Source organism: Mesoplodon bidens (assembly GCF_964165515.1).
Source record: "Mesoplodon bidens genome assembly, chromosome: 5".
Classification (NCBI taxonomy): Eukaryota; Metazoa; Chordata; class Mammalia; order Artiodactyla; family Ziphiidae; genus Mesoplodon; species Mesoplodon bidens.
The window spans coordinates 114890435-114914177 of NC_138161.1; the positions used below are offsets into that span (position 1 = coordinate 114890435).

The window sequence follows — 23743 nt, forward strand, 5'->3', positions numbered from 1 at the left end:
CAGACAGCCTGCCTTTGGGTAAACCTCGTAAAACAGAGCAGCCTCCAGAAGTGACAGACACGAAGCAGAATCCTCCCCCGAGGAGGCAGAGGAGTGTGACTTTGCTTGTGACAGGAGGTGGTGGAATGTGCAGGTGCCAGAGTCTCCATCAGCGTGGAGCAGAGGCTGCAGGGCGTAGACGTGGGGCCCGCCCCAGCTCCGCACCAGCTAGAAGCCTTGCTTGGAGCAACCTTCTCCCTGGCTGCTGGTCGCTGTCACACCACCTGAAGGAAGGGAACCAGCAACCTGCCCCTCCCTGATTCCTCAGCAGCTGTTGAAAGAACTTCTTTTACGGAGGAATAGGTCCCAGCAGATTGGAGGGAGGGTCAACCTTTCTTTTAGTTTTTTTAAAATTTTCATTAATTTATTTATTTTGGGGCTGCACTGGGTCTTCGTTGCTGTGCGCGGGCTTTCTCTAGTTGTGGCGAGCGGGACCTACTCTCTGTTGCAGTGCGCGGGCTTCTCGGGGCAGTGGCTTCTCTTGCTGCGGAGCATGGGCTCTAGGTGCGCGGGCTTCAGTGGTTGTGGCACGCAGGCTCAGTAGTTGTGGCTCACAGGCTCTAGAGCGCAGGCTCAGTAGTTGTGGCCCACAGGCTTAGTTGCTCCACGGCATGTGGGATCTTCCCGGACCAGGGTTCGAACCCGTGTCCCCTTCTTTGGCAGGCAGATTCTTAACCACTGCACCACCAAGGAAGTCCCGGAGGGTCAGGCTTTCTAAGGCACCTGGAGGTCCCGTCCACATGGATGTTGTTTCCGATGTCCTCTGGCACAGACCAGAAAGATGCCTGGCCTCCATCACTATTCTACCGTTTGTTCCATGAACACTGCTGGATATCTGCTGGGTGCCAGGCCCGGGGCTCCCCACACTCATGTCTCAGAAAACGTGCTTGGGACCTCAAGAGGCCCAGTGGGGTAGGAGGAAGAGCTACTAGAGTTACTGGTCCTGCCTCTTCCTTGCTTTACACTATGAATATTCTCTTCCATTCAACAAATCTATATTAGACACCGTGTGGGTTGAACTGTGCCCTCCTAAAAGATATGTTGAAGTACTAACCCCTCGTATCTGTGAATGTGACCTTATTTGGAAATAGGGTCTTTGTGGATGAAATCAAGTTAAGATGAGGTCATGCTGGAGAGGGTGGGCCCCTAATCCAATATAAGTGGTGTCCTTATAGGAAGAGGAAAATGCCATGCAAAGACACAGATACGCATGGACAACGCCTTATGAGGACAGAGACAGGTTGGAGTGACACGGCTGCAAGGTGAGGAGCACCAGGATTGACAGCCACCACCGGAGGCAGGAAGAAGAAAGGAAGGGTTCTACCCAGAGTCGCAGAGGAGTGTGGCTCTGCCAACACCTTGACTTCAGACTTCCAGCCTCCAGGACTGGGACGGAATAAATTTCTGTTGTCTTAAGCAGCCCAGCTTGTGGTACTTTGCTACAGCAGCCCTAGGAAACTAACACAGGCACCTACTATGTGCTGGGTATTGTGCTGGGTGTGTGTGTGTGTGTGTGTGTGTGTGTGTGTGTGTGTGTGTGTGTAGGGGGATGAGCAGAGCAGAGGGCAAGGAAGATGTGCCCTGTCCTCATTCATTCAGTCATTCCACTGCAAATTTTATTGAGCAGTTCCTCTGTGTGCCAGACATTGTACTAGGGGCCGGGATGTGGTATTGAAAGCAATAGACTAAATCTCTACTTCAGGACTTCCCTGGTGGCTCAGTGGTTAAGAATCTGCCTGCCAATGCAGGGGACATGGGTTCAAGCCCTGGTCCAGAAAGATCCCACATGCCGCAGAGCAACTAAGCCCGTGCACCACAACTACTGAGCCTGCGCTCTAGAGCCTGCGATCCACAACTGCTGAGCCCGCATGCCACAACTACTGAAGCCCGCATGCCTACAACCCGTGCTCTGCAACGAGAAGCCGCTGCAATGAGAAGCCTACGCACCGCAACGAAGAGTAGCCCTGTTCGCCGCAACTAGAGAAAGCCCGTGCACAGTAACAAAGACCCAATGCAGCCAAAAAGAAAACAACAACAAAAAATCCCTCCTTCAAAGACTACATTCTAGTGGGGAGAGGCAGACAGGAGCATGATAATAAATAACAACAACAATAATAAATAATAAATGGTGAAAAGTGCAATGGAGAAAAATACAGTAGAGTAGGGACTTAGACATATGGGAGGGGTTGTGGATTTAAATAAGGTGGAGGAAGCCTTGAAAAGGTGACATTTAAACTAGTACCCTGGTTCTCAACCCTGGCGGCGTATTAGAATCACCAGGGAAGATTACCATAAAACAAAACAAAACCAATCAATAGCAGAGCCCCACCCCAGGCCGATGAAGTCAGAATCTCTGGGGATGGGGCTCCGGGACTTCTCCATATAAAAGCTCCAGGGGGATTCTGATGGACACCAGCTCTGAGAACCACTGGTCTAGCAGATGAAAGTTGCAGTGGAGAAAGTGCTCTCCTAGGCCCAGCCAGGTCCCTGTGGAGAAGGAGAAGGGTTGCAGGCCTGCCCATGTGGCAGGCAGAGGCCATCCTGGCTGAGTGGCTAGGTGAGCTCAGGCAGCTGCAGGGCTCAGGGCTCAGTGAAGCGAGGCCCCCGAGCCCTGGTCCACACACGTCTGCCTAGTGCTTCTAGGGGCAGCCCGTTGTTTTCCTCCTTCCCTCTTCTCCTTGGCTTGGTGCTGTGGGTCACCCTGCCCAATAGCGTTCCTGCCTCTGTCGGGTTTGGAGATTTTTTTCCTTCCCACCATGGGGGTGTCTCATCAGCCCCCAAAGCCAGGCTTCTGCTCTGTAGCCTGGGACCGAGTGTGGAACAGCTGCTGGGCCTGGTGCCTGCGGCTTTGCATTCGAAATACTGACACTTATTAAAGGTGTTCGTGACTCTGGAACACCTGATCTTGACCCCAACTCCCCTTGGCTTTGATTATCTAAGAGTTAAAGAAGAATTTCCAGAACAACTATGTCATGGTGCTTTCATGTAGACCAGGAGAGACATTTCCCTTCTTCCCAGGTGGGGTGGGGCTCCTGAGAGACTGAGAGCCAGGGAGGTGGCTGGTGGGCTGGGCCAGGGGTCTGAGCTTCCTTGGGGAGCTGGGGTCAGCGTGTGAAGCATGGCCACTTCCCTTCACGCGCTTCTCTCTCACCAGTGTGGATGCCCACAGACTCCCCCGGGCGGGGTGCTGAGCCTGTCTGCCAGACACCAGGCATCAAAGCCTGATTGGGGGGCTTCCCTGGTGGCGCAGTGGTTGAGAGTCCGCCTGCTGATGCAGGGGACACGGGTTCGTGCCCCGGTCTGGGAAGACCCCACATGCCGCGGAGCGGCAAGGTCCGTGAGCCACGGCCGCTGAGCCTGCACGTCCGGAGCCTGTGCTTCGCAACGGGAGAGGCCACAGCGGTGAGAGGCCCGCGTACCGCAAAAAAAAAAAAAAAAAAGGCTGATGGGGGCTCCGGCTCCCTTTCATCTTCTGAGCCCCTGCCCCGTGGCTGCCACTCTGGAGCAGCTTGTCTGATTTCTGAGTTCTGTGGGCTGACAGTCTCTCCTCTCTGCTCCTCCTCCTCACCTCTGCTTCCATCCCCCTCATTTGTCTCCTCTCTTGCCAGCTCCCCCATTTCTCCCATCCTCTTTGGCTTTCCTCCTGCACTTGTCTGCTGGTCTGGACTGGGATCAGGGTGGCCGGAGGAGCCTCAGAGCTGGGAAGCAGCACTGGGCTCGGGGCCTGGGGGCTGCCCTCCTGTACTTTTCTTGTACTTGCCTAGCCCAAGCCCCGAGATGCGCTCCCACCTCCCCTCGTGTAAGCTGGTGCAGAGCATGCCCCCTCACGTTGGAGTCCTGTACTTGCCCGCCTACGGCAGCCCACACCTGTCCCTCCACCTCCCTCTGCTCCATATACAATGCCAGACCAGTGAACTGTGCTTTTACTCATTTAAGATGACTATGGGGCCAACAGACAGCATAGTATTTTTTGGCTTAACTCCTGGACTGTGGACCCATACAAGCCTGTGTGGCCTTGGGCAGGTGACTCGACCTCTCTGTGCCTCAGTTTTCTTACCTCGAAAAGGATTCCAACCTCAAAGGGTGGTTGTGAGGCTTAAATGAGTTCATACATGTAAAGTGCTTAGAACAATGTCCAACTATTTTAAAATGTAGGTGTTATTATTATCCAGGTTTGGTGAGGCCAGCAGATCAGGAGACGGCTGCCACTGAAAAGATAGTTTGTTACTCACAGGTCCCAAGAGGAGAGGATGTGTTATGCCATGGGCTGGGGGGCACCCGAGGAAGCACAGGGGTCAGTGAGGAGGCAGCGAGAGGGGAAACGTGGGCAAGAGCCTCTGTTGTGGTTTCTGCAGGAAGGAATGGGTGAAGCAGGGTAAGCAGGCTTGGGATTGGCTAGTTTGAATAATGTCGGTGGGCTCTGAGGCGTAGGACTGTCCGAGTTACCTGGCACTTGTCCCTGGGGTGAGTAGGGCAGGGGAGTGGTGGGCCAGGTGTGGGAACCTGACTGGGGTGGGAGGCTCTGGACTCCAAGGCGAGTGGTTGACCATCTCTAGGAACTGGCTGGCCTGGGAGAGGCAGGCTTCCCAGGTGGGGAAGACCCCAGATGTCAGACAGCAGAATGAAAAGATATGCTTAATGCATGAAGACACATTTTCCAAATAAAATGACAAGGCATGTTTAGTTCTACACTCTAATTTGAAGCGAGACTGTCGGTCTGGAGCCTCGGGAGCCGCGTGGATCAGAGGAGAGAGCAGAGGCCGTGGGGAAGAGCCCCCAAGCTACCATCCGTGGCTCTTCCCCAAGGCTCCTCATCTTGGGATGGGGACACCAGGCCCTCCTTCAGGGCTGCCTGGAGGGCTCAGTGAGGTGGCAGGTTGGAAACCCCAGCCCCCGTGCCCAGCCACCAGGAGCATCTCAGCCCACAAGAGTTGGTACATTTCTGTGTCCATTTTAAGAAAAAACTCTTGGGGCCCTTACACATTCTGGCCCTGGGGCCTCACCTCTGGTAGTCTGTTTTGAAAGAAAAGAAAGACACGTTCAATCTCGGGAACAGATGAAAGATCACAGCGTGCAATGCAGGGACCAGCGGGTGCACCTGAGGGCCCCGGGGATGAGGCCGAAGGAGCTGGCAGGACAAGTTGGGGGGCTTCCAGAGACGCTTACTGGCTGTGTCTTCCTCTCCCTCCTCCCTGGGCCTCTTTATTCTGTCTCGTCTAGAGGACTCCCTTGGAGGGAGGGCCTGGGGTTGGATTCCCTGTGTATGCGTTTGGGAAGTGAGACCTCTGTATGGCCGCCATTAGGGCCTGAAACACTTTCCAGACAAGATGAACCAAAGACCCTTCTCCTGGACCAAGCTACCTTGAGGGGGCTGCTCAGGAGTCAAATGGGGGGCAGGCCTGAGAGGTGGCTGAGGGTGAGGGGAGCAGGCCCTGTTTGCATGGCCTCAGGCAGACGTACGCCCCCAGGCCTCATGCACCTCGGCCCCCCTTTCCTCCTGGGTGGGAGCGAGGGTGCAGGGAGATACAGAAAGGAGGGCTGGCCCGGCATTTCCCTACCAGCTGGGAGAGAACACCAGCGTCAGCTCTCTCCCCTCCCCAGCAGCCGCTTGGAGCTCCCAGGACTCTTGCTGGCTGGCAGCCCTCCTAAGGCGGAGGGTGGCCCCAGCTGTGTCCCCCTGACCTTCCTTCCTCACGGGGGTCTTCCCCCCTGTCTCTCTAGCATCCTGTTTGCTGACATCGAGGGCTTCACCAGCCTGGCGTCCCAGTGCACTGCCCAGGAGCTTGTCATGACCCTCAACGAGCTCTTCGCCCGCTTCGACAAGCTGGCTGCAGTGAGTCACCTTGCCCACTGCCCTGGGGACCCCGTGTACCCAAGCTGGGGCCGGAAGGGTGGCCTGATCCGGGCTGCCTGGGGTAGGGTGCTGCGGAGTCCGCCATCGGGAACTGGGGAGGCGGGGCCGTACAGGCTGTGGCTGCGTGTCCTCACACCTCACATCAGCCCCGCTGCACACTCAGAGGTGCTCACAGTGTCACCAGTCACAAGGGAGCAAGCCCTCCATCAGTGGAAAGGGGTGGTGAGGCCTGCAGGAAATGCTGCCCTGACCCCTGAATTTGTGGAATTTGTGTTTGGAGGAGCAAATTCGGTGCCACAGAGCCACCCTTTGCTGATGAGGGTGGCCAGAGTGATAAAAAATAAATAAATAAATGAGTCTGAATCTCAACTGGCCTGCAGACAGCTGTGTGTCACCCAAGAGACTTAATGGAAAGAGGACTCTTCCACGTTGGGACAGATTGGAAGTGACCCCGCCGGGCATGGAGTGGTGAAGGACACACGTTCATTAGTCCCTGTTTATACTCTGCCGTCCTTTCCCAGCCTTCGTGGCTCTGAGCGATGCTCTGTGCCTTTGGAGAGTCCTATGTCGGGGCGCACTTGCTGCAATGTCCACTGAGAGGTGGACACGTCCCCTGGGCTGTCACAGGACACCAGGCAGATCATGGATGAGAGACGGCGCCAAGGGCCTCCGAGGGCATTGATGCTGGGCCTCACACCTCACTGATTTTATCACCGAATGTGGGCGAGGTGAACGGGGACATGCTCGGCCCTTGGGTTTTGGAAGGGCCTTAAAAGGAGAGTCCAGGGCACACAGATACTTGGGTCCCAGCATACCAGCTTCACGAAATAACCTTTGGGAAGCAGACTTGGACAGCTCAGAATTGGTGATTAATGACAGTCCATCTCAATCCCAATTATGCTTCGGTGGCGGCCTGCAGGGTGACCCTGCAGCGGGCGGGTGCTTCTGCTCTGTGGCTGTCTTAGCGCGCACGTGCTTGCTGGCTTAGCAGAACTGTCTTGGATAAAAATCTCAGGCTGGGGGTCAGGCGAGCTTTGGTTAAATCTCACTTCTGCTTCAGTCTTTTCATAAAAGGAGAGTCATAAAACTGGTAGTAGAACCCTAGGTCAAGAGTCGGAGCGTGTCGCAGGGCTGGGAGTGGGATGGGCCCCTCACTCTCAGCTCGGGACCTCTCACACTGATGGGTCTGCCCCATTTGCTGCCACATTGGACCAGCTGTATTCTTCTTGGGCCTCAGCTGTGGCCAGAAAAGTGAGTTCCTGAGCCTGGGGTGGCTGGAATGCTTCTCAAGGGCGGCTCAGCCTGTCCTCCGTCCCCCACGGCTCCCGATAAGCCTGTCCCCAGGCTGGGGCCACACCTCATGCCGGCACTGGGTCTGTGCTCGCTGCCCTAAAAGGCAAGTTATTCCAGGCATGGGGTGAATCTGTTTGCTTCCCGTTTCTTTCCCTCCCACTTCTCTTTCCTACTATTTTTAATTTTTAAAATTAATTTGCTTTCCAGGAGAATCACTGTTTACGTATTAAGATCCTGGGAGATTGTTATTACTGCGTCTCAGGGCTGCCTGAAGCCAGGGCTGACCATGCCCACTGCTGCGTGGAGATGGGCATGGACATGATTGAGGCCATCTCGTAAGTGCCCGTCTCCAGGGTGACTGCCTGCCTGTGGGGACACTGTCCATCTCCCGTGGGACCGCCCATCTGCAGGAGGACTGTCCCATAGCCCGAGTCACTGACTCCTGTTGAACTGATGGGAGCAGGGAAATAGTGGGACAAAGCCACCTCCCAAGGACCCTGGCCACACCGGAGGGTTGATTCATACCTCCAGGCTCTGAGCCTTCTCCTGGGCTCCTGTGCTCACAGCAGCCTGGGAAGCTCTGCACAGAGGGACATGTCCTGGAAGAAGGGAGGGCTTTGCAGACTCCAGGGCAGCAGGAGGTATGGAGCCACCCCTCCAGGAAAGGAGGACTGGCTGGCAGCTGTGCTGTACCCTGTGCCATGGCAGGGCCTTGCACTCCAGGCCTCATGTCTCCTCACAACCACCCAGCCAGGGGTAGAAGTCACCAGTCCCATTTCTTCACAGATGAGAAAGGTTGGGCTCACAGAGGCTAAACGGCTCCCCAGGGTAATACTGCTAGGCAGGTGGATGCAAACACACGTGTTCCCGTTTAAGAAAATCCATCCTCCCTGGGAGCAATAACAGCCAGGATCTTTGTGCTGACCACAGAAGGAGCCCCGGTCATTAAGCAACATGGACAGTCCAAGCTTACAGGTCAGCCAAGGGAGTAGGCCAGAGATTGCGTCCAGGTTCCAAAACTGTGAGCTTTAGAAGTAGACTGGATGGGGCAAAGGAAAAGCCACAGTGGGCAAGGTCAGAGGTCAGAGTAACTGGCCCAGAAGGTGGCCGGGTCCATCCTCTTTGGCTCAGTTCCTTTCGGCAGTGTTTGCCGAGTGCCCCTGTGTGCCCAGGCTAGACAGGGGGTCCCTTGCCTGGAAGCACAGAGCCTGCTGAGGGGCCAGGACTCCCGTTGCTCTGATACCAGGCATGCCCAGTGGACACCATCAGGTAAGAGAGGCAAACTGCGGTGGGAGGGTCCAGGAGGGGGCAGTTGGTTTCACTGGGAGGACCCAGAAAGGCTTCATGAAGAAGGTGGCCTTGGAGTGAAGCCAAAAAGGTAGAATGAGAGATATCAACCTAAGCAAGTGGCCAGAGGTCCTGTGGATGGAAGGCACAGCTCCAGCAGAGGTATTTGCAGAGTTGATCCCAGGATGAGAGAAATAGATGGATGACATAAATATTCCCTGTGGTAGGTGTCAGCCTCTCGGTGGTGGGCTGGGGTGAGAGCTGGAGGCCACATGGTGGTCCTGCCCACCAGGCCAAGTCAGACTGCCGGCCCCATGGCTGGCTGAGTGGGTCCATCCCCAGGGAGCCAAGGAGGGTCCAGGTCCCTAAGAAGTGCACACTGTGACCCTCCCCCCAGAGCACCGGCTCCCTCTTCCACAGACCCCGGGCCCCAGACGCATACCCAGAGCTGTAGAGCTTCCATCCCACTCCCCCTCCTACAGGCGGCCCGCCCCGAATACGTACGTGGTGCATGTGATGGGGTTGGCACTGTCTTCTAGCATGTGGAGCACCCCTGGTCCCCTGCACCTGCCCCAGCTCCCCTATCTTTCCTGGGCAGGGCCTATGTTCTCTTTTTCTCCATTATCCTGCTAATGTCGAAGAAGCAGCAATGTGGGTAAATCTGAGAATTATATGAATGGGGTTTGGAGTGACTATAACTTTCCTGTCCACTCAAATCGGCACTAACGTGCGCTTGCATTTTCAGAACACAACTTAATTATTGACTTACGGTAGCGCTGGCTCAGGTGCCCTAGCTGGGGAGAAGCAGTGGGCCTGGGACGTAGTGTGAGGCACTGCGCCACCTTGCGGGAAAGCTGGGAAGCAGCGCCTCTCACAGCCCTCAGCTCCTGAGCACCAGGGCCCAGCCCTGCCCTTCAGGATGCACAGTTTCAGACTCTGGATTTGGGCTGGCCTGGAGAGAAATGACTCTTTGACCCCTGCACCTTCTCACACTCCCTGACCTCTCTGCGCCTGGCCCTGACCCCCTCCCGGCCTCACCCCTACTCCATCCCCAGGCTGGTCCGGGAGGTGACAGGTGTCAACGTGAACATGCGTGTGGGAATCCACAGCGGGCGAGTGCACTGTGGTGTCCTTGGCCTCAGGAAGTGGCAGTTCGACGTCTGGTCTAACGACGTCACGCTGGCCAACCACATGGAGGCTGGAGGCAAGGCGGGGTGAGTGAGTGAGGGCAGCTTCCCGCCCGGCCCACCCAGGTGGCTGTCATGGGGAAAGGGCTAGGGTGGGCAGGACCGGGTAGCCGCAGCCCTGGGGTTGGCAGAATTTAAGTGGAATTCCTCTAGTAACCAAGCACTGACGCCACACATGGCAACTTGTAGGGAGCGTGGCCCCAACCTCCACCCAGTCTTCACCCAGAAAATATTTACACAGAACCTGGCGGCCTGTCGTGAGACGCGGGAGGTCAGGGTAGGCTTCTAGAGGAGGGAGGACCCCTGGATAATTCCGGGGGTGGCCAGGAGGTGGAAGGTCAGCTGGCCTGGCAGACGGGGCAGGATGGGGGCAGGTGAGGAAGGTGAGGGTCGGGGGAGCAGCCAGGCTGAGGACAGGCACAGGCAGAGGAAAACACAGTACTTCCAGAGAACGCAAGTAGAGCAGATGGCCTTTTAGGAACCAGTGGGAGAAACAGTGCCTGTGTTAAGGACGTGCATGCCAGGCTGGGGAATTTGGGCGCAGTCCTGCAGTCAGCAGGAGCCACTGCTGGCTTCTGAGCAGGTTTGCAAAGTTTGTGAGACCGGAGGCCTTGCTCTCCCGGCAGGCCGATGTGTTACATCACTGTAATAACGTGATGCCAATGTGATGCGGTGTGGTCTCAGTGAACACGAGCTGGGGAGGGGCCCACCGTGCCATCTTGATGAGGTTAGAGGGATACAGTCCACTGAGAGATCCAGGTAGGGGTTAGCATTTGAGCCAGAGTTTGGGGCCCTGGGGTTCGAATGATGACTGAGTTGGTTACAGTTTGGTTCTGCATGGGAGCAGGGGTTCTGAATTCACGTCTGCTGCCCTCCTCTCCCTGCTTCCCCCCTTACCCGTAGACGCATCCACATCACCAAGGCCACACTCAACTACCTGAATGGCGACTACGAAGTGGAGCCGGGCGGTGGGGGCGAGCGCAACGCCTACCTCAAAGAGCACAGTATCGAGACCTTCCTCATCCTGCGCTGCACCCAGAAGCGGGTCGGGGACCGAGGGCTGGGCTGGGGTGGGGAAGTGGGAGGGCTTCATTCTTTGGGGAGGAGTGTTTCTTAGCCTGCTGCTTCCTTCTCCTCTCACTCTTTCCTTGAGGCAAGTCCTGAATTTCTTATGCAGTCATGGTTCCTGCATCTCAGGAAGGACGTGAGAGCTACAGAGGCTTTGTAAAGGCTGGTGGCAAAGAGGGGAGGTTTTCATTTTGCTTCTGTTGCAGAAAAAGCAACAGACCTCAGATCGGTTAGTAACAATACAGCAGAAGGCCACAAGATGGAAAAGAAGCATCAGGGAACTCTGTATACCACGTCCTTTATTTCCATCTCGTTCCTTGTCTGTTGCCTAAACTAGGTGGCTCTCGCTCTCTCTCCGCCTGTACTTATATAACCTCTGTTTCTTGAAACTCTGTCTTTTCCCCTCTTGCACTTTCCAGTCTTTCTTCTTCCTTCTTTTGTCTCAGCCCACACTTGCCAAAATATAAAACTGAATTATTAGCAGACTTCAGTGTTCTATTTTTAATAGTGTCACGTTCCATGTTCTTAATTTTTAAAGCAAACGAGGAGAACATTTTATATTTTACATTTTTCCTTAGATTAAAATGCCTTTTACTTATAAATCTTTCAATTGAATTTACTTATTGGTCAGAGCCCTTTGATAGAGAAAAGCTCCCCTCTTTCTTTCCTAAGGAATTAGACTGAAGACAAAATTAAGCTGCGAGAAAAGTTCAGAGAAAGTCTTGGAGACAGCAAAAGTAGATTTTTCAAGGTGGGCAGAGCTCTTTGAGGCAGGTGTCCACCCTGAGAGGGACATCAGAGGGACACCTCACCCTCCACAGAAGCACATCCCAGCACACAGGACCTGGCTACGGGGTGCCTCTGAGGGAGCGGTATCAGGCCCTGCCACAGACATCCGGAAAGAGGGATGGGAGGGTTTAGGTACTCTGGGGAAAGCACTTAGTGGCTTAATTGACTCATTTTAAAGCATTTGCTTGTTGTTTGGCTGGAGTATAAATGAACTGAAATCCTCCCAGGCCCCCTCCCACACTCCTCCTCTCTGCTGGGCCCATAGCGCCTCTAGCCTCACCTTCCTGTCCCGCCCAGGCTGAAGGGTTACCCTCTGCCCTGGGTTCTCTGGGTCTTGATTCTTCTAGCTTGACAAGTGGTTCAGAAAAGATGAAATGGAGACAGAAAAGGATACCCCCCACCCCTCCAGCCCTGACCCAGGGCAGTGTCTGCTGAAGCAGGCTGTGTCCCCTCCCCTCTGCTTCTGATCTGACCGGCTCCCTTCCCAGGCTCAGGGAGGGAGTTGAAGGGAAGGCCACCCAGGTCCCCCCCAGGGCCTCTCCAACCCTCCACCTCAAGCTCATTTGGATGGATGGACAGATAGGTTGTGGTTGGCACATGGAGAGCTGGCTGAGGCCCCGTTGGTGGATTTGTGCAATGCGCATCAGCCCTTGAATCTGACGTTCTAATGACCCAAACCTCCAGAAGCTGCAGGGCCTGTCCTACCCGCTCTGCTAGAACATGCCTGTTTGGGAATGGAAATTGGAATCTCATGTTTCCTCTCCGTCCATCACCCCCCAAGCACTTTCAGACCCAGGCTCTGCCCACATCTAGAATTCTATGCCAGCGACATGTTCCCATGCCCCTTGGCTTTCTAACAAGACAAACCTCGTCATCCTGTTCTGCTGCTCCCACCTGAGGCTCCCAGCTCCCAGCCAGGGCTGGCGTTGGGGAGTTTGGAGGGATTTAAGGTGCTTTCTTGGGTGAGCTTTAGGATCTTGGCAGACCTCAGGGCTCTGCGCTGTGCAGAGAAGGGAGGGAGGCACTGCCTTAACCCCTACCTGGCCAGGCACCTGGGAGGAATGAGAGACTCCCTACTTGGGCTCACCTGATGGGCCCTGCCCACAGGCTGATGCATCTATGTTGCTCTCCCAGAAAGAAGAGAAGGCCATGATTGCCAAGATGAATCGCCAGAGAACCAATTCGATCGGGCACAACCCACCACACTGGGGGGCTGAGCGCCCCTTCTACAACCACCTGGGTGGCAACCAGGTGTCCAAGGAGATGAAACGGATGGTGAGTAGCTGGCAGGGCAGTGTGTGGGCCGCCCTCTCCAGGGCTAGGGCCTTCTGTGGGTGTGAGGACTGGGCCAGGCCCCTCCTGTTACCCAGGGAATCTGGAGAGCCACAGAAGGAATCGTTGGAAGGGGGCTCACCCTGACTTTGGACCAGGAGACAGAGTGCCTGACTTCCGGCCCTGGGCTTTCTCCGTGGGCCCCGCCGTCTCTTGGCATGCCGGATGTGGCTTTGGAGCAGAGTGGTGAAGCCCCTTCTTTCCTCCCCCTTGGCAGACCTTGCTGGTGTAGGCTGGAAGCAGACCCATCTGGCTGGACTCAGGGTCAAAACAGAGCCTCCAGGGCCTCTTGGCACTGTCTGGGGAGCCCTGGGGAGTTGGGTGGGCACAGGCTTGTCAGACACCTTCCAGCATCTGTTGCATTCCCCAGGCAGTTGAAACACATCTTCTGGCCCAGTCGCTCAGAAACCATCCCAGTGCTTTTTGGCAAGTGCCAGGTGATGGTCTTTTTGCCCTCTGTGCTGAGAAACGCCCTGCTCATTCCAGTCTTCGTGTGGGAGCGTGCAGGCTGCGTGAGCAGAGGCCGTGGTGGGGGTGCTGCCTCCAACTCAAGGGACCCTGCCGGCCTCAGAGGACAGACACCCTCAGCCACCCTGCACACAGCAGGGTCAGGCTAATTCAGGATGCCCTGCCTGGGTTCTATCAGTAATGCTAGAAAGAAGACTTCAGAGAGTGGGAAGAAGAGAATGAGGGATGACAAGAAGTCAGTGTGCAGCAGCAATGTTTTCTTTCTTTTCATCTGAGATCTTGGCTTCTGCATCTGAGCACACTCCTCAGGGCAAGGGCAGCCTGGTACCCAGGCAGGAGTTGCCCACTCTGAGGGAGGGATGGGTGAGGAAGCCGTGTGTGTGTGTGTGTGTGTGTGTGTGTGTGTGTCCACTGAGTTCCCACAGATCCCGGTAGAGGAATGGGGGGCATGCCGACACTAGGATCCCCACGTTGGGGGCCTGTGGATCAGACTGGGTTTAAGCTGCAGCAGCAGGGATTAGTGAGAGACTCCATGGGAGTCCAGCTGAGTCGGCAGACAGATCCAGGGGTCTGAGGGAGGGGACAGGCTAGGGACCAGTCATTCTGCTCCTTGCCAGCTAGCAAATAGCAGATGACAAAGGTTTAAGGAAAATGTACAGAAAAAAAAGTGAATTGAGTCAAGATCACCATTTTCACTTTTGGTGGTAAAGAAACAACTTGCAGGACACCAGGGTCCTAAGCGATGAAGAGTGGGAAAGGTCAGCCTTGCCCCAGGGCTTTGAACTTAGACATCCCAAGCCTGGTCACTGCCACCCAGGGCTCCAGGCACCACTCCCGCTCCCTCCAGGCCCCTCCCCAAAGCAAAGAGCAGTTGCTGGATCGCCCCTGTTCTCACCCCAGTTCTTGAATCATCTCCTGTGGACTCCATACCCACATGACCAGGACGGCCAAGAGGTGAGGGAGGGAGTGAGAGGAAAGGGGGGAGACTGAGAGCAGGGTGCAAGGAGGGAGGCTGTCATCCAGGTGGGAGGAAAGAGGAGGACAGGGGAGCAGGAAGGCCAGAGCGGGAGGACAGGGAGGGTAAGGGGGAGATGGTGGGAGGAGCAGGAGATGAGGGAGAGCAGGGAATAAAAGATGGGCAGGACAGAGGTGGAGAGGAAGAACCACCAGCAGGCAAGAAAGGTGCCTGCTGGTACATTCTCTGTTTAAAATCTTCGGAACGTTTTTTTCTTTAGTGATATTTGGTGTAGGTGGACTCTAGGTATTTCAGAGTCTCCAAGGGGGCAGTTTGGACTATAAGCACCGATTTGGCAGACATCAATCATTGTTAGGACAAGAAACCTTGGAAGAATTAGCAGAAGGGCTGTAACTGGGGAAACAGTCTCGCGGGAGACTGGCTGTCGGAAAGGCTCCTCCGTGGTGTTGGTTGCTTTGCCCAGTGGGGAAGGAATGGAAAGTGATCAGAAGGCTCGGGGACACCCCTGTAGAGGGAGAGAAGAGGCTCCCCATCCCCGTCCTTGCCGGGCAGAGTCACCCGAGGGGCCAGCATCAAAGTACCATCCCCTGGGCCCCTGCCTGCCCAGTGTCTAGGCCAGGGATGGGACAGGATCTGGCAGCCGCCAGGCACACCATTGGCTTTTGGTGTTAAACTCACCCAGAAACCCTTGGGAAAGATACGCAAAAAGAAAGCTTCTACCCCAACTTCCACTAAAGATGCAGTGGAGGGGAGGGGATTGGATTAAGCAGTGACTGAGAGCAGTTAGAGGGGAGTAACTCGTAGTCAGCAGTTTATTTCTTTAAATCTTGTTCCAACTTTTACTCAGCTTTTAAGATGTAGTAATGAGCTGTGCTGATTTAGGCATGAGTGTTGTAAGGTCTCTAAGGTTCTTTTTTTTAAAAATTATTTTTATTTTTATGTATTTTTAAAATTAATTAATTAATTAATTAATTTTTTGGTTGCGTTGGGTCTTCGTTGCTGCTGGCAGGCTTTCTCTAGTCGCAGCGAGCGGGGGCTACTCTTTGTTGTGGTGTGCGGGCTTCTCATTGCAGTGGCTTCTCTTGTTGTGGAGCACGGGCTCTAGGTGCACAGGCTTCAGTAGTTGTGGCACACGGGCTCAGTAGTTGTGGCTCACGGGCTCTAGAGCACAGGCTCAGTAGTTGTGGCTCACGGGCTTAGTTGCTCTGCGGCCTGTGGGATCTTCCCAGACCAGCGCTCGAACTCGTGTCCCCTGCATTGGCAGGCAGATTCTTAACCACTGTGCCACCAGGGATGTCCTCTAAGGTTCTTTATTCATAAAAAGGTTGACGGGAGATCGTATGTGGACTCCTGCTCACTAACCAGGCCCGGGTAAGCTGTGCATTCTCCAGAGGCGGCAGGCTGGGCCCAAGTGTTCCTCACAGCAGCTTCGCCAGGGCAGGCGTGCAAACCAGAGTCTGCACCTCAGTGCGGACGAGCAGAGGGGCCCACGGCCTCTGTTCTTGCTGTAGGTCAGAAGGAGAGGACTCGGGGACCAAACAGAAACACTGAGCTGAGCTGCTCCCCAGATGTGCTGAGGCACAATGGCAGGAACCCATCTGAGTGTCCTCCTTGCCGGCTGAGGACCGTTGTCCTAGGACTAGAAAGCAGGTCGGGGGACTGGAACCCAGTCTGCTGGCCTGTGTTCTTTTATTTATTTATTTATTCATTCATTCATTTATTTGCATTACGTGGGCCTCTCACTGTTGTGGCCTCTCCCGCTGCGGAGCACAGGCTCCGGACGCGCAGGCTCAGTGGCCATGGCTCACGGGCCCAGCCGCTCCGCGGCATGTGGGATCTTCCCGGACCCGGGGCACGAACCCGCGTCCCCTGCATCAGCAGGCAGACTCTCAACCACTGCGCCACCAGGGAAGCCCATTTTTAAAATTTATTTATTTATTTGTTTGTTTGTTTATTGGCCTGTGTTCTTAAAGGCCCTTTACCATGGTTTATCCACCAAAGTGTTCCCTGACTGCGGGCAGTTCACCACCCCAGCCCGGCACCCAGGGAGCCTAGAGCAGACCTGGCTCCCAGCACCAGCCCCTGCAAACCACCAAAGGAGCACTGGAGGAAGTCAGAGAGAGGTTCATTAGACATGTTTCAGGTATAGTTCCGAGCTGTAGACACCAGCGTAGGCATAATATGGCTTGGATGTCCTCTGTGTAAAATCGTTGCCGGCCCCTCTGGTGGAGATCAGCGGGCCAGCCCCTCGCCATGGTCTGCAGAGACTGGCCTGTCCGGACTCTCCGCTGCCCACTCAAGCTTGTGCCCTAGAGATCCTGCCTGCCCCCAGAAGGGGCACTCACATGAGAGACCCCAACTCCTCTAGCCTCGAGTGGGGACAGTGAGGTGGGCGGGGCCCTGCAGCCTGGACCGAGGGCTTGGTGATTCTCAGAGGACGAGGAGAAAGGAAGACAACCACTGGGCAGCCCAGGAGGAGCTCAGAGCCCACAGCTGGGCGCTTGGATGTGGCACTAGGGGCTGCCAAGGCCCCTGGGAGCCCTGAGCTGGTGAGGAGGATAGACAGCACCTCAGTGCCCATGGGCCCCACGTCTATTTCGGAGCCTGGCAGCTCCGACTCGCGAAGAGCATCATAAACCCCACTCCTCAGTGGGAATGAAGAGAGCTGTGTTCATTTGGGGTTTGGGTTCCCCCGACATTTGCCAAGCCCCCTGGCTGCCGAGCAGTGCGTTCCATGCTGGGCCACAGGGACAAGAGGCCACCCTCTGTCCTTGTCCTGGCAACCTGACGCCGCCTGTCCGGGGGTGCCTGTGCCTCCCCCACGGCCTCCCAGATCCCACCCCTTCCCATTTTAGGGGCCCCTCCCTCCATTCTGCCCCAGTTGGTCAGACCCTGACACACTTCAGTCCTTTATAGATGAACTCTAGGTAGGGCCTTGAGTTTGGCAACCAGTAAGGGCCCTTCCCACCCTCACCCCTGCCCTGTGTGTGTGAACATCAGAACAGTAATCAAACCGGGGCAGGCAGGTTCCTCACCTCCTGGGTCCCCAGCCAGCTCCAGCCTTATAAGAACACATTGGTTCTCAGATACCAGAAAAGCTGTTGCAGGTAACCAGAGTTTAGTTTTCTTAAGCTCAAAACTTGTAAAGTCCCAGGAGATTTTATATGTGCTTGGCGGGAGTTGGGGGGGCGGTGAGTGTGCATGAGCTGTGTGTGTGCACAGGTGTGCACAGGCGTGTGGGGATTGATCGGCCTGGCGGATTCTCTTATTTCCATCTGAGTAAGTCGCAGAATTGGGAGGGGACCCACCAAGCCCAGGGTCCAGGAGGACGATGAAGGAAGGTTTGGGGAATGCCAAGGAATTGGGTATGGGGACACGAAGAGCTTAGACTCATGGATTTTGCCAGTGGATGAAGTAAAATCACAGTGCGCCCCCAGCATCTAGCGCGGAGCCTGTCCCAAACCCAGCTATATTTGCCAAATGAAGGAAGGAGGGGATGACTGAGTGACAGTGTTCTCTGTGTCCAAGCTCCTGGTGAACTGTGGAGAGGGGATGAGCTGCAGCCTCCCCGTTTTCATCCCCTTGGTTCTCATCCTCCTCTCCTCCTCTCTCCGTCCCTCTCTTTTAGGGCTTTGAAGATCCCAAGGACAAGTGAGTAACCTGTCCGTCACTTCAGCTCCCTCGGCCCGGGGAATGTCTCCAAATCTGCCTGGAGCTCAGTTTCCATACTCCGTGGAGAATGAGCCCAGGTCTCGCAGTCTTGGCTGGGAGTGAACAGAGCCCACTGCACCTGAGAGACGAGCAGTGGAGGAGCCCAGGCCCCCGGCAGAGAGGCTGGGCCTGGGCGTCCCCCATTTATAATCTCCACTCCACGCGCACACACACGTATGCACACACAACTACACTCAGCACATGCATGTGCGCGCGCGCACACACACATGCGGCTCCCAGGAAGCTGCAGGCTTTGCACATTGGTCGCCAGCGCCTGGTCACGTCCCAGCACCCTGAAGGAATGTGCCTGTCTCTCTCCTCCACTCCCCAGTCTCAGGGGCTATCAGAAATCCCACTCGAGGACTGGGCTCCACTCTACAAGTAGAGTGTTTAGTTCAGCACCCAAAGATTGTGAAACGTGCTTCCCAGAGAGTCCCCTGGGCCAGGCGAGAGCAGCCAGGTGGCTCCCAGGCCCTGCGGCAGATGTCTTGCCTCCTGGTCTCAGCCTTCAATTCAGTACAGCTAGAGAGCGAAGAGCAGAGACTGTTACCTGTAGGAGAAAAACAAACCCTTGAGAATAATTCATATTATCATTATCATTTAATAATACATCAATAGGGTTAGAAAATCCTTATTGTCAGTGAGGCACCCCCCTCCCCAGCCCGCGGGTCTGAGCCTTGGGCAGTTTTCTGCGCATGTGAGTACTTGGGCTTCTGGCCATCCTGGTGTCAATCCCAGCTTCCCCACCCCTTACTAGAGCTGATCAAGCCCCTCTGATGGGTGCAGGTGCACGGGCTGAGCCAGCCCCCTAGAGGCGCCCCCTGGTGGTCAGCCTGTCTTGTGTCTGCGCCCGTTGCTCCCCAGGAACGCCCAGGAAAGTGCGAACCCCGAGGATGAAGTGGATGAATTCCTGGGCCGTGCCATTGACGCCAGGAGCATCGACAGGCTACGATCTGAGCACGTTCGCAAGTTCCTCTTGACCTTCAGGGAACCTGACTTAGAGAAGAAGGTACAGCACCCTGGGGGGAACCACCCCCCACCCCCACCCCGGTGCAGAGCCAGGACCAAGGGGAGGGGAAGGAGGCAACAGGACGGCTCCCCCCGCTGTCTCCGCCCTGGAAAGAGCTCCTTCTTGTCACTTCCATTTCCCAGCTCTGATGCTGCCCTACCCAGGAAATGGGGGTTTTAGGGAGACTTTCTTGGTGGAAAAGGATACATCTTAATTTCTTTGTGTCTCAGTTTCCTTATCTGGGAAATGGGGATTTTTAACATACCTACCTCATGGTGTCATAGTGAGGATTAAACATATCCATGTATGTAAAACACATGAAACAGTACCTGCCACATAGTAGATGTTCAATAAACATTGCTATTTGTATTATTTTTATGCTATTGTTATTATTATTATTATTATTATTATTATTATTATAGTTCCCAATGGACCATCCAGCTGCTTTTGGCACACTGGAAACTCAAAGCATTAGAGTTGGAAGGGGCACTCAGGAGCTCTTTGTCCTATCTCCTTAAATTGTGACTGAGAAAGTAAAGCTTAGCGTATCTGGGTGACTTGCTCTAGGCCACCCAGTGAAGTAGTGACAGAGCCAGAACGAGACCCTGGTCCAGGGTCTTTGCTACATGTCACAGGGTCTCCCTTGTGTTCCGTCAACATGGGCTCCTGTGAACTCATGCCGTGGTCAAATGAGGCACGCTTAATCAGGAGGGAAGAATTATGGGAAGGGAACTTAGTCTGTTTACCAGCGTAAATGGAACTGACTCATGGATTACCCTCTCTGGGTGACTGTCTGCCAGCACGGCTATTTGTGCAGCTGGTTGGTGTCATGGGAAGGGTGGGGCCTGGGAGTCAGGACCTTGGAGATGAGCTCTGTGACACTGGACAAGTCGAGTGACCTCTCTGCTCCTCAGCTCGCTCATCTCTGACGTAGAAATAGCAGCAGTCCTGTGCCTATTTCCTGGTCCTCTTGTGAGGCTGCGCAGTGATGGTTGCAAGCCCCAGCACGTGTTCTGGCATGTAGTTGGTGCTCAGGAATGTGAGCCATGATCATTATGAATTATTCTCATGGTGCCCCAGCCTGCAGAGTTTCTGGTTTAACATAATTCAACGGCCCTCCCCACAGGCACCACCATATAGTGAGTGGACTGGTTTCTTGAGAGCTAAGGCTAGGGCTGGTTCTCGACTGGGTCTTCCAAGTCTTGGGAGTGTGCTGTCCCGGGTGTGGCTGGGGTGGAGGGGGGCTGGAGCAGACAGGGCCAGGTGCCTCCGCCCACTCACCCTGCCCATGTCCTCTCAGTACTCCAAGCAGGTGGATGACCGATTCGGTGCCTACGTGGCATGTGCCTCGCTCGTCTTCCTCTTCATCTGCTTTGTCCAGATCACCATTGTGCCCCAGTAAGTACCCCATCCCTCCCGGGCTCCCTCCTCTGGCTGCAGGGGCTCCAGGGGTGGCAGGGGAGGTCAGGTAGGAGAGCAGAGGCGGGAGTCTGAGCTGAGTTTACTTAGGCAGGGAGAAAAGTTTACAGACTTGTCCTCAGTGAGACCAGGAAGCCAAGAGTCTGCCTCCCCCATGATGGGTAGGCCATGTGCTCATTGCAGGTGGAAAACTTCTGTCTGGGTACTGCCCAGCGCACGGGAGACCCCTTCTCTCCACTTCATCCTCTCATCCCATTTTAACACAAACCACTGTTGCCCATTGAGTCACCCAAAGTATTCACCAAGCTGGTTTCTGCGTGACCTTTGGTTCTTGCAAAAAAACAGTATATCTTTAAAAAATAAGGGTTTTATGCTACTCCAGATATTTCAAAGAATGGATTTCAGATTCTGAAGACTTTTCTCTAAGAGGTGTTCCTGAAATCTTCTGAGGACTGGCTGTGTCACTGAGAGAGGCCTGTGGCTTCCAAGGGGACCACTCTGAAATGGGCTGTTGGACATGAAGTGTTTGTTAGGTAGTCATTCATGGTAGGGTCACGGCTAAGTGAGAAAGATAACCACTCCATGTATGTATGTGTGTGTATATATATGTATATATGCACATATATATATATATATATATATATATATAAACACATATTTTTTTACTTTTTATTATGCAGTATTTCAAACATACAGAAATGTAATTAATATAATCAACGCTCATCCCCTAGATAGAACAATTGTTCTTTTTTAAAAAAAATTATTTATTTATTTTTGGCTGTGTTGGGTCTTTGTTGCTGCGTGCAGGGGGTTTTCTCTAGTTTCCAGGTCCCTGCTCTGCCCGCAGTAGCTTCACTCCCTCCTCTGGCCACAGCTCGGAGCTGCTAAGGCATGGATGGAGGTTGTTCTCTGGCGGTCCTCTCTCCAGGGAAGCCTTAAAAGCTACTTTAAAGGTTCTTTCCCTCTGAAGAGAGTTCTCTCCCCTGTTCTGTTTGTTTCAGGCAGCTAAGTGCTGGCTTCTGGGGGAGCCTGGAACAAAGATGCCTCCCTAGAGGCCTTCACCTGCCTTCTTATGTCCTCCACTTGCCTTTAACCTGCTGACAACACCTGTCATGTCAGGCTGTCTCACTCCCTGAAAGGGAGAAGGAGTTTCTGGGGCCTCCTGTGGTTGGTAGGGAGTGCTGTGCCTCGACCAGCCCCTGCCCCAGGAGGGCCACGGCAGGCTCCGGATGGAAAGTCACTTGCAGTTCTTTCGCCCGCCCCAGGATACTAGCCCTTTGTGAACACTGAGCTCACCTGTGATCTACCTCTGTGAGGAGAGGCAGCAGGAGATCCTTGCAGTTTACACGGTTGCTGTGGAGCTGGGTGGGACTAGGGGAACAGAAGCTGGACGGGACTTGTGTGGCCTGGCAGTAGGAAGGGGACAGGGTTTAGAGGCTCTGCCCTCCAAAGGGACATGTCACTGCTGTTTCTCAGAGTAGCTGGTTGGGCTGTTGACAAATGCATTTCTATAAATGATGGCCGTTTATTAAACCAGTGTTCAGCCTTCAGAGTTACTTGTCAGGCCATAAGTGACTACCTAGAGGGAACAGCCAGGTGATTTTTAAAATGGGTCCTTCCAGGCTAAATGAACTGAGTCTATGGAGAGCTAAGAATTAGGCAAAATATTGGGCAGGTGTCACCCCGTTCTTCATTTGGCTCCTGTGTGGACTATGCTCCCCCAGAAAAGTGGCAAGACCGGGAGGAAGGGCAGGAGCCAGACCGTTATGGAGGCAGGTCCCGCATCGGTTCATAAGCCTCAGTAATCCCTCCTCAGTGAGTCAGGGGCCAGGCACCCAAGACTGGGCAGGAGGTGCAGGAGAAATGGAGCAAATTCTGCTTCCTTCGCGGGGCCTCTCAGAGCCCCAGAATTCCCCACCTCCTCTCTCCTTCCAGCTCGGTGTTCATGTTGAGTTTCTACCTGACCTGTTTCCTGCTGCTGACCTTGGTGGTATTTGTGTCCGTGATCTACTCCTGCTTGAAGGTGAGTCCAGCTTATACTTGAACCCCAGTCACCTTCTTCCCTCCCTTCCCAGCCCACTGATAGGGCCCCTCCCAGGGGCTGGAGAGTCCCACCTGGGATCCAAGCACCTGATGCTGGATCACAACTCGTGACTGGCATTCGCAGCAAGCCAGACTGCAGGGGGCGTAGTTTGTCTGAGGAGCCTTATTTGTACTGGCTGTTTCAGTTAGCCTTTGCAAATCTCTGCAAGGAGATACTGTTGCTCTCTCTTCTGTCTGTCCCCTGGGTATCAGGTAGGCCAAAGGAAGGGCACGTAGCACAATGCCTGGCACAGAGCAATGGTCAATAAACATTTGCTGAAAGAATGAGTGTGAAAGGGCTCCCTCTCGACACCCCTTCTCTGTTCCAATGTGCCCTGGAAATGGCCCTGGAGGGAGGCCATAGAGATTATGGCTTTTGAGCTGCCCATCATATAGATGAGAGGGAGACCCAGAGTGGTTCATTGTTTCAGACAGGGCCACACAGCTAGTAGCATGGGCGTGAGACCCTGTTCTGTGTTTTTCTCCCACGCCGTCTCTTAGGCATGCTGTGTCGCCACCCAAGCTGTGTCCTTCAAGGGGACCTGACCACAGGTCATTAGGGTCTGTTGTAGAAATCACTCAGGTTCCTGTTTGCCTTGCCCACCAAGCCTCTTCCTCAGTTCCTTCGCCACTGGTTTAAGAATTCCCATGGGCCTTCCCTGGCAGTCCAGTGGTGGGACTTTGCCTTCCAATGCCGGGCGGGGTGGGGGGGGGAAGGGGCGTGGGATGGTGCGGGTTTGATCCCTGGTCCGGGAGCTGAGATCCCACGTGCCTCACGGCCAAAAAACCAAAACATATAACAGAAGCAATATTGTAACAAAAATTCAATAAAGACTTAAAAAATGGTCCACATCAAAAACAAAAAAACACACAAAAGAATTCCCTGATGGGGCCAGCCTGGTTCCAGAAACCTCTCTGTCCCAGCAGAGACAAGCCCTCTCTAGCTTCTGCTGTAACCATTTCTCTGCTCCTCCCTGACACTCACTAGGAGCCAAGCCCCTGGGGGGCCCAGGCCCTGCCAGCACTCCCTACACCCTCTGCGGTGGGCACCGTGTTCTCCTTCCTGGGGGATTGGACCTTTGTCATCTCCAAAGTCCCCTTTCTGGCTCCATCCTCCAAATAGAGTCCTTCATTAGGCTCTAAACTGCTTAATCATCTGATGGTCAAGATCTTGGTGGACTGATTGTCACAACTGGAAGGACCTTAGAAGCATCTGGTGTGCTGCAGTG

At 54.6% G+C, this 23743-nt stretch overlaps 1 protein-coding gene across 1 annotated transcript in view; it reads left to right on the forward strand.

The window, feature by feature from the left end:
- ADCY5 (adenylate cyclase 5) overlaps positions 1 to 23743 on the forward strand; it is a 154173-nt gene that overhangs the window by 100032 nt on the left and 30398 nt on the right. The window contains exons 4-12 of the mRNA XM_081235070.1: positions 5761 to 5872; positions 7394 to 7521; positions 9529 to 9687; positions 10564 to 10705; positions 12652 to 12792; positions 17922 to 17944; positions 18869 to 19013; positions 20314 to 20411; positions 22368 to 22455. Coding sequence (XP_081091196.1) covers positions 5761 to 5872; positions 7394 to 7521; positions 9529 to 9687; positions 10564 to 10705; positions 12652 to 12792; positions 17922 to 17944; positions 18869 to 19013; positions 20314 to 20411; positions 22368 to 22455 — 1036 coding nt within the window. The remainder of the gene's footprint in view (positions 1 to 5760; positions 5873 to 7393; positions 7522 to 9528; positions 9688 to 10563; positions 10706 to 12651; positions 12793 to 17921; positions 17945 to 18868; positions 19014 to 20313; positions 20412 to 22367; positions 22456 to 23743) is intronic.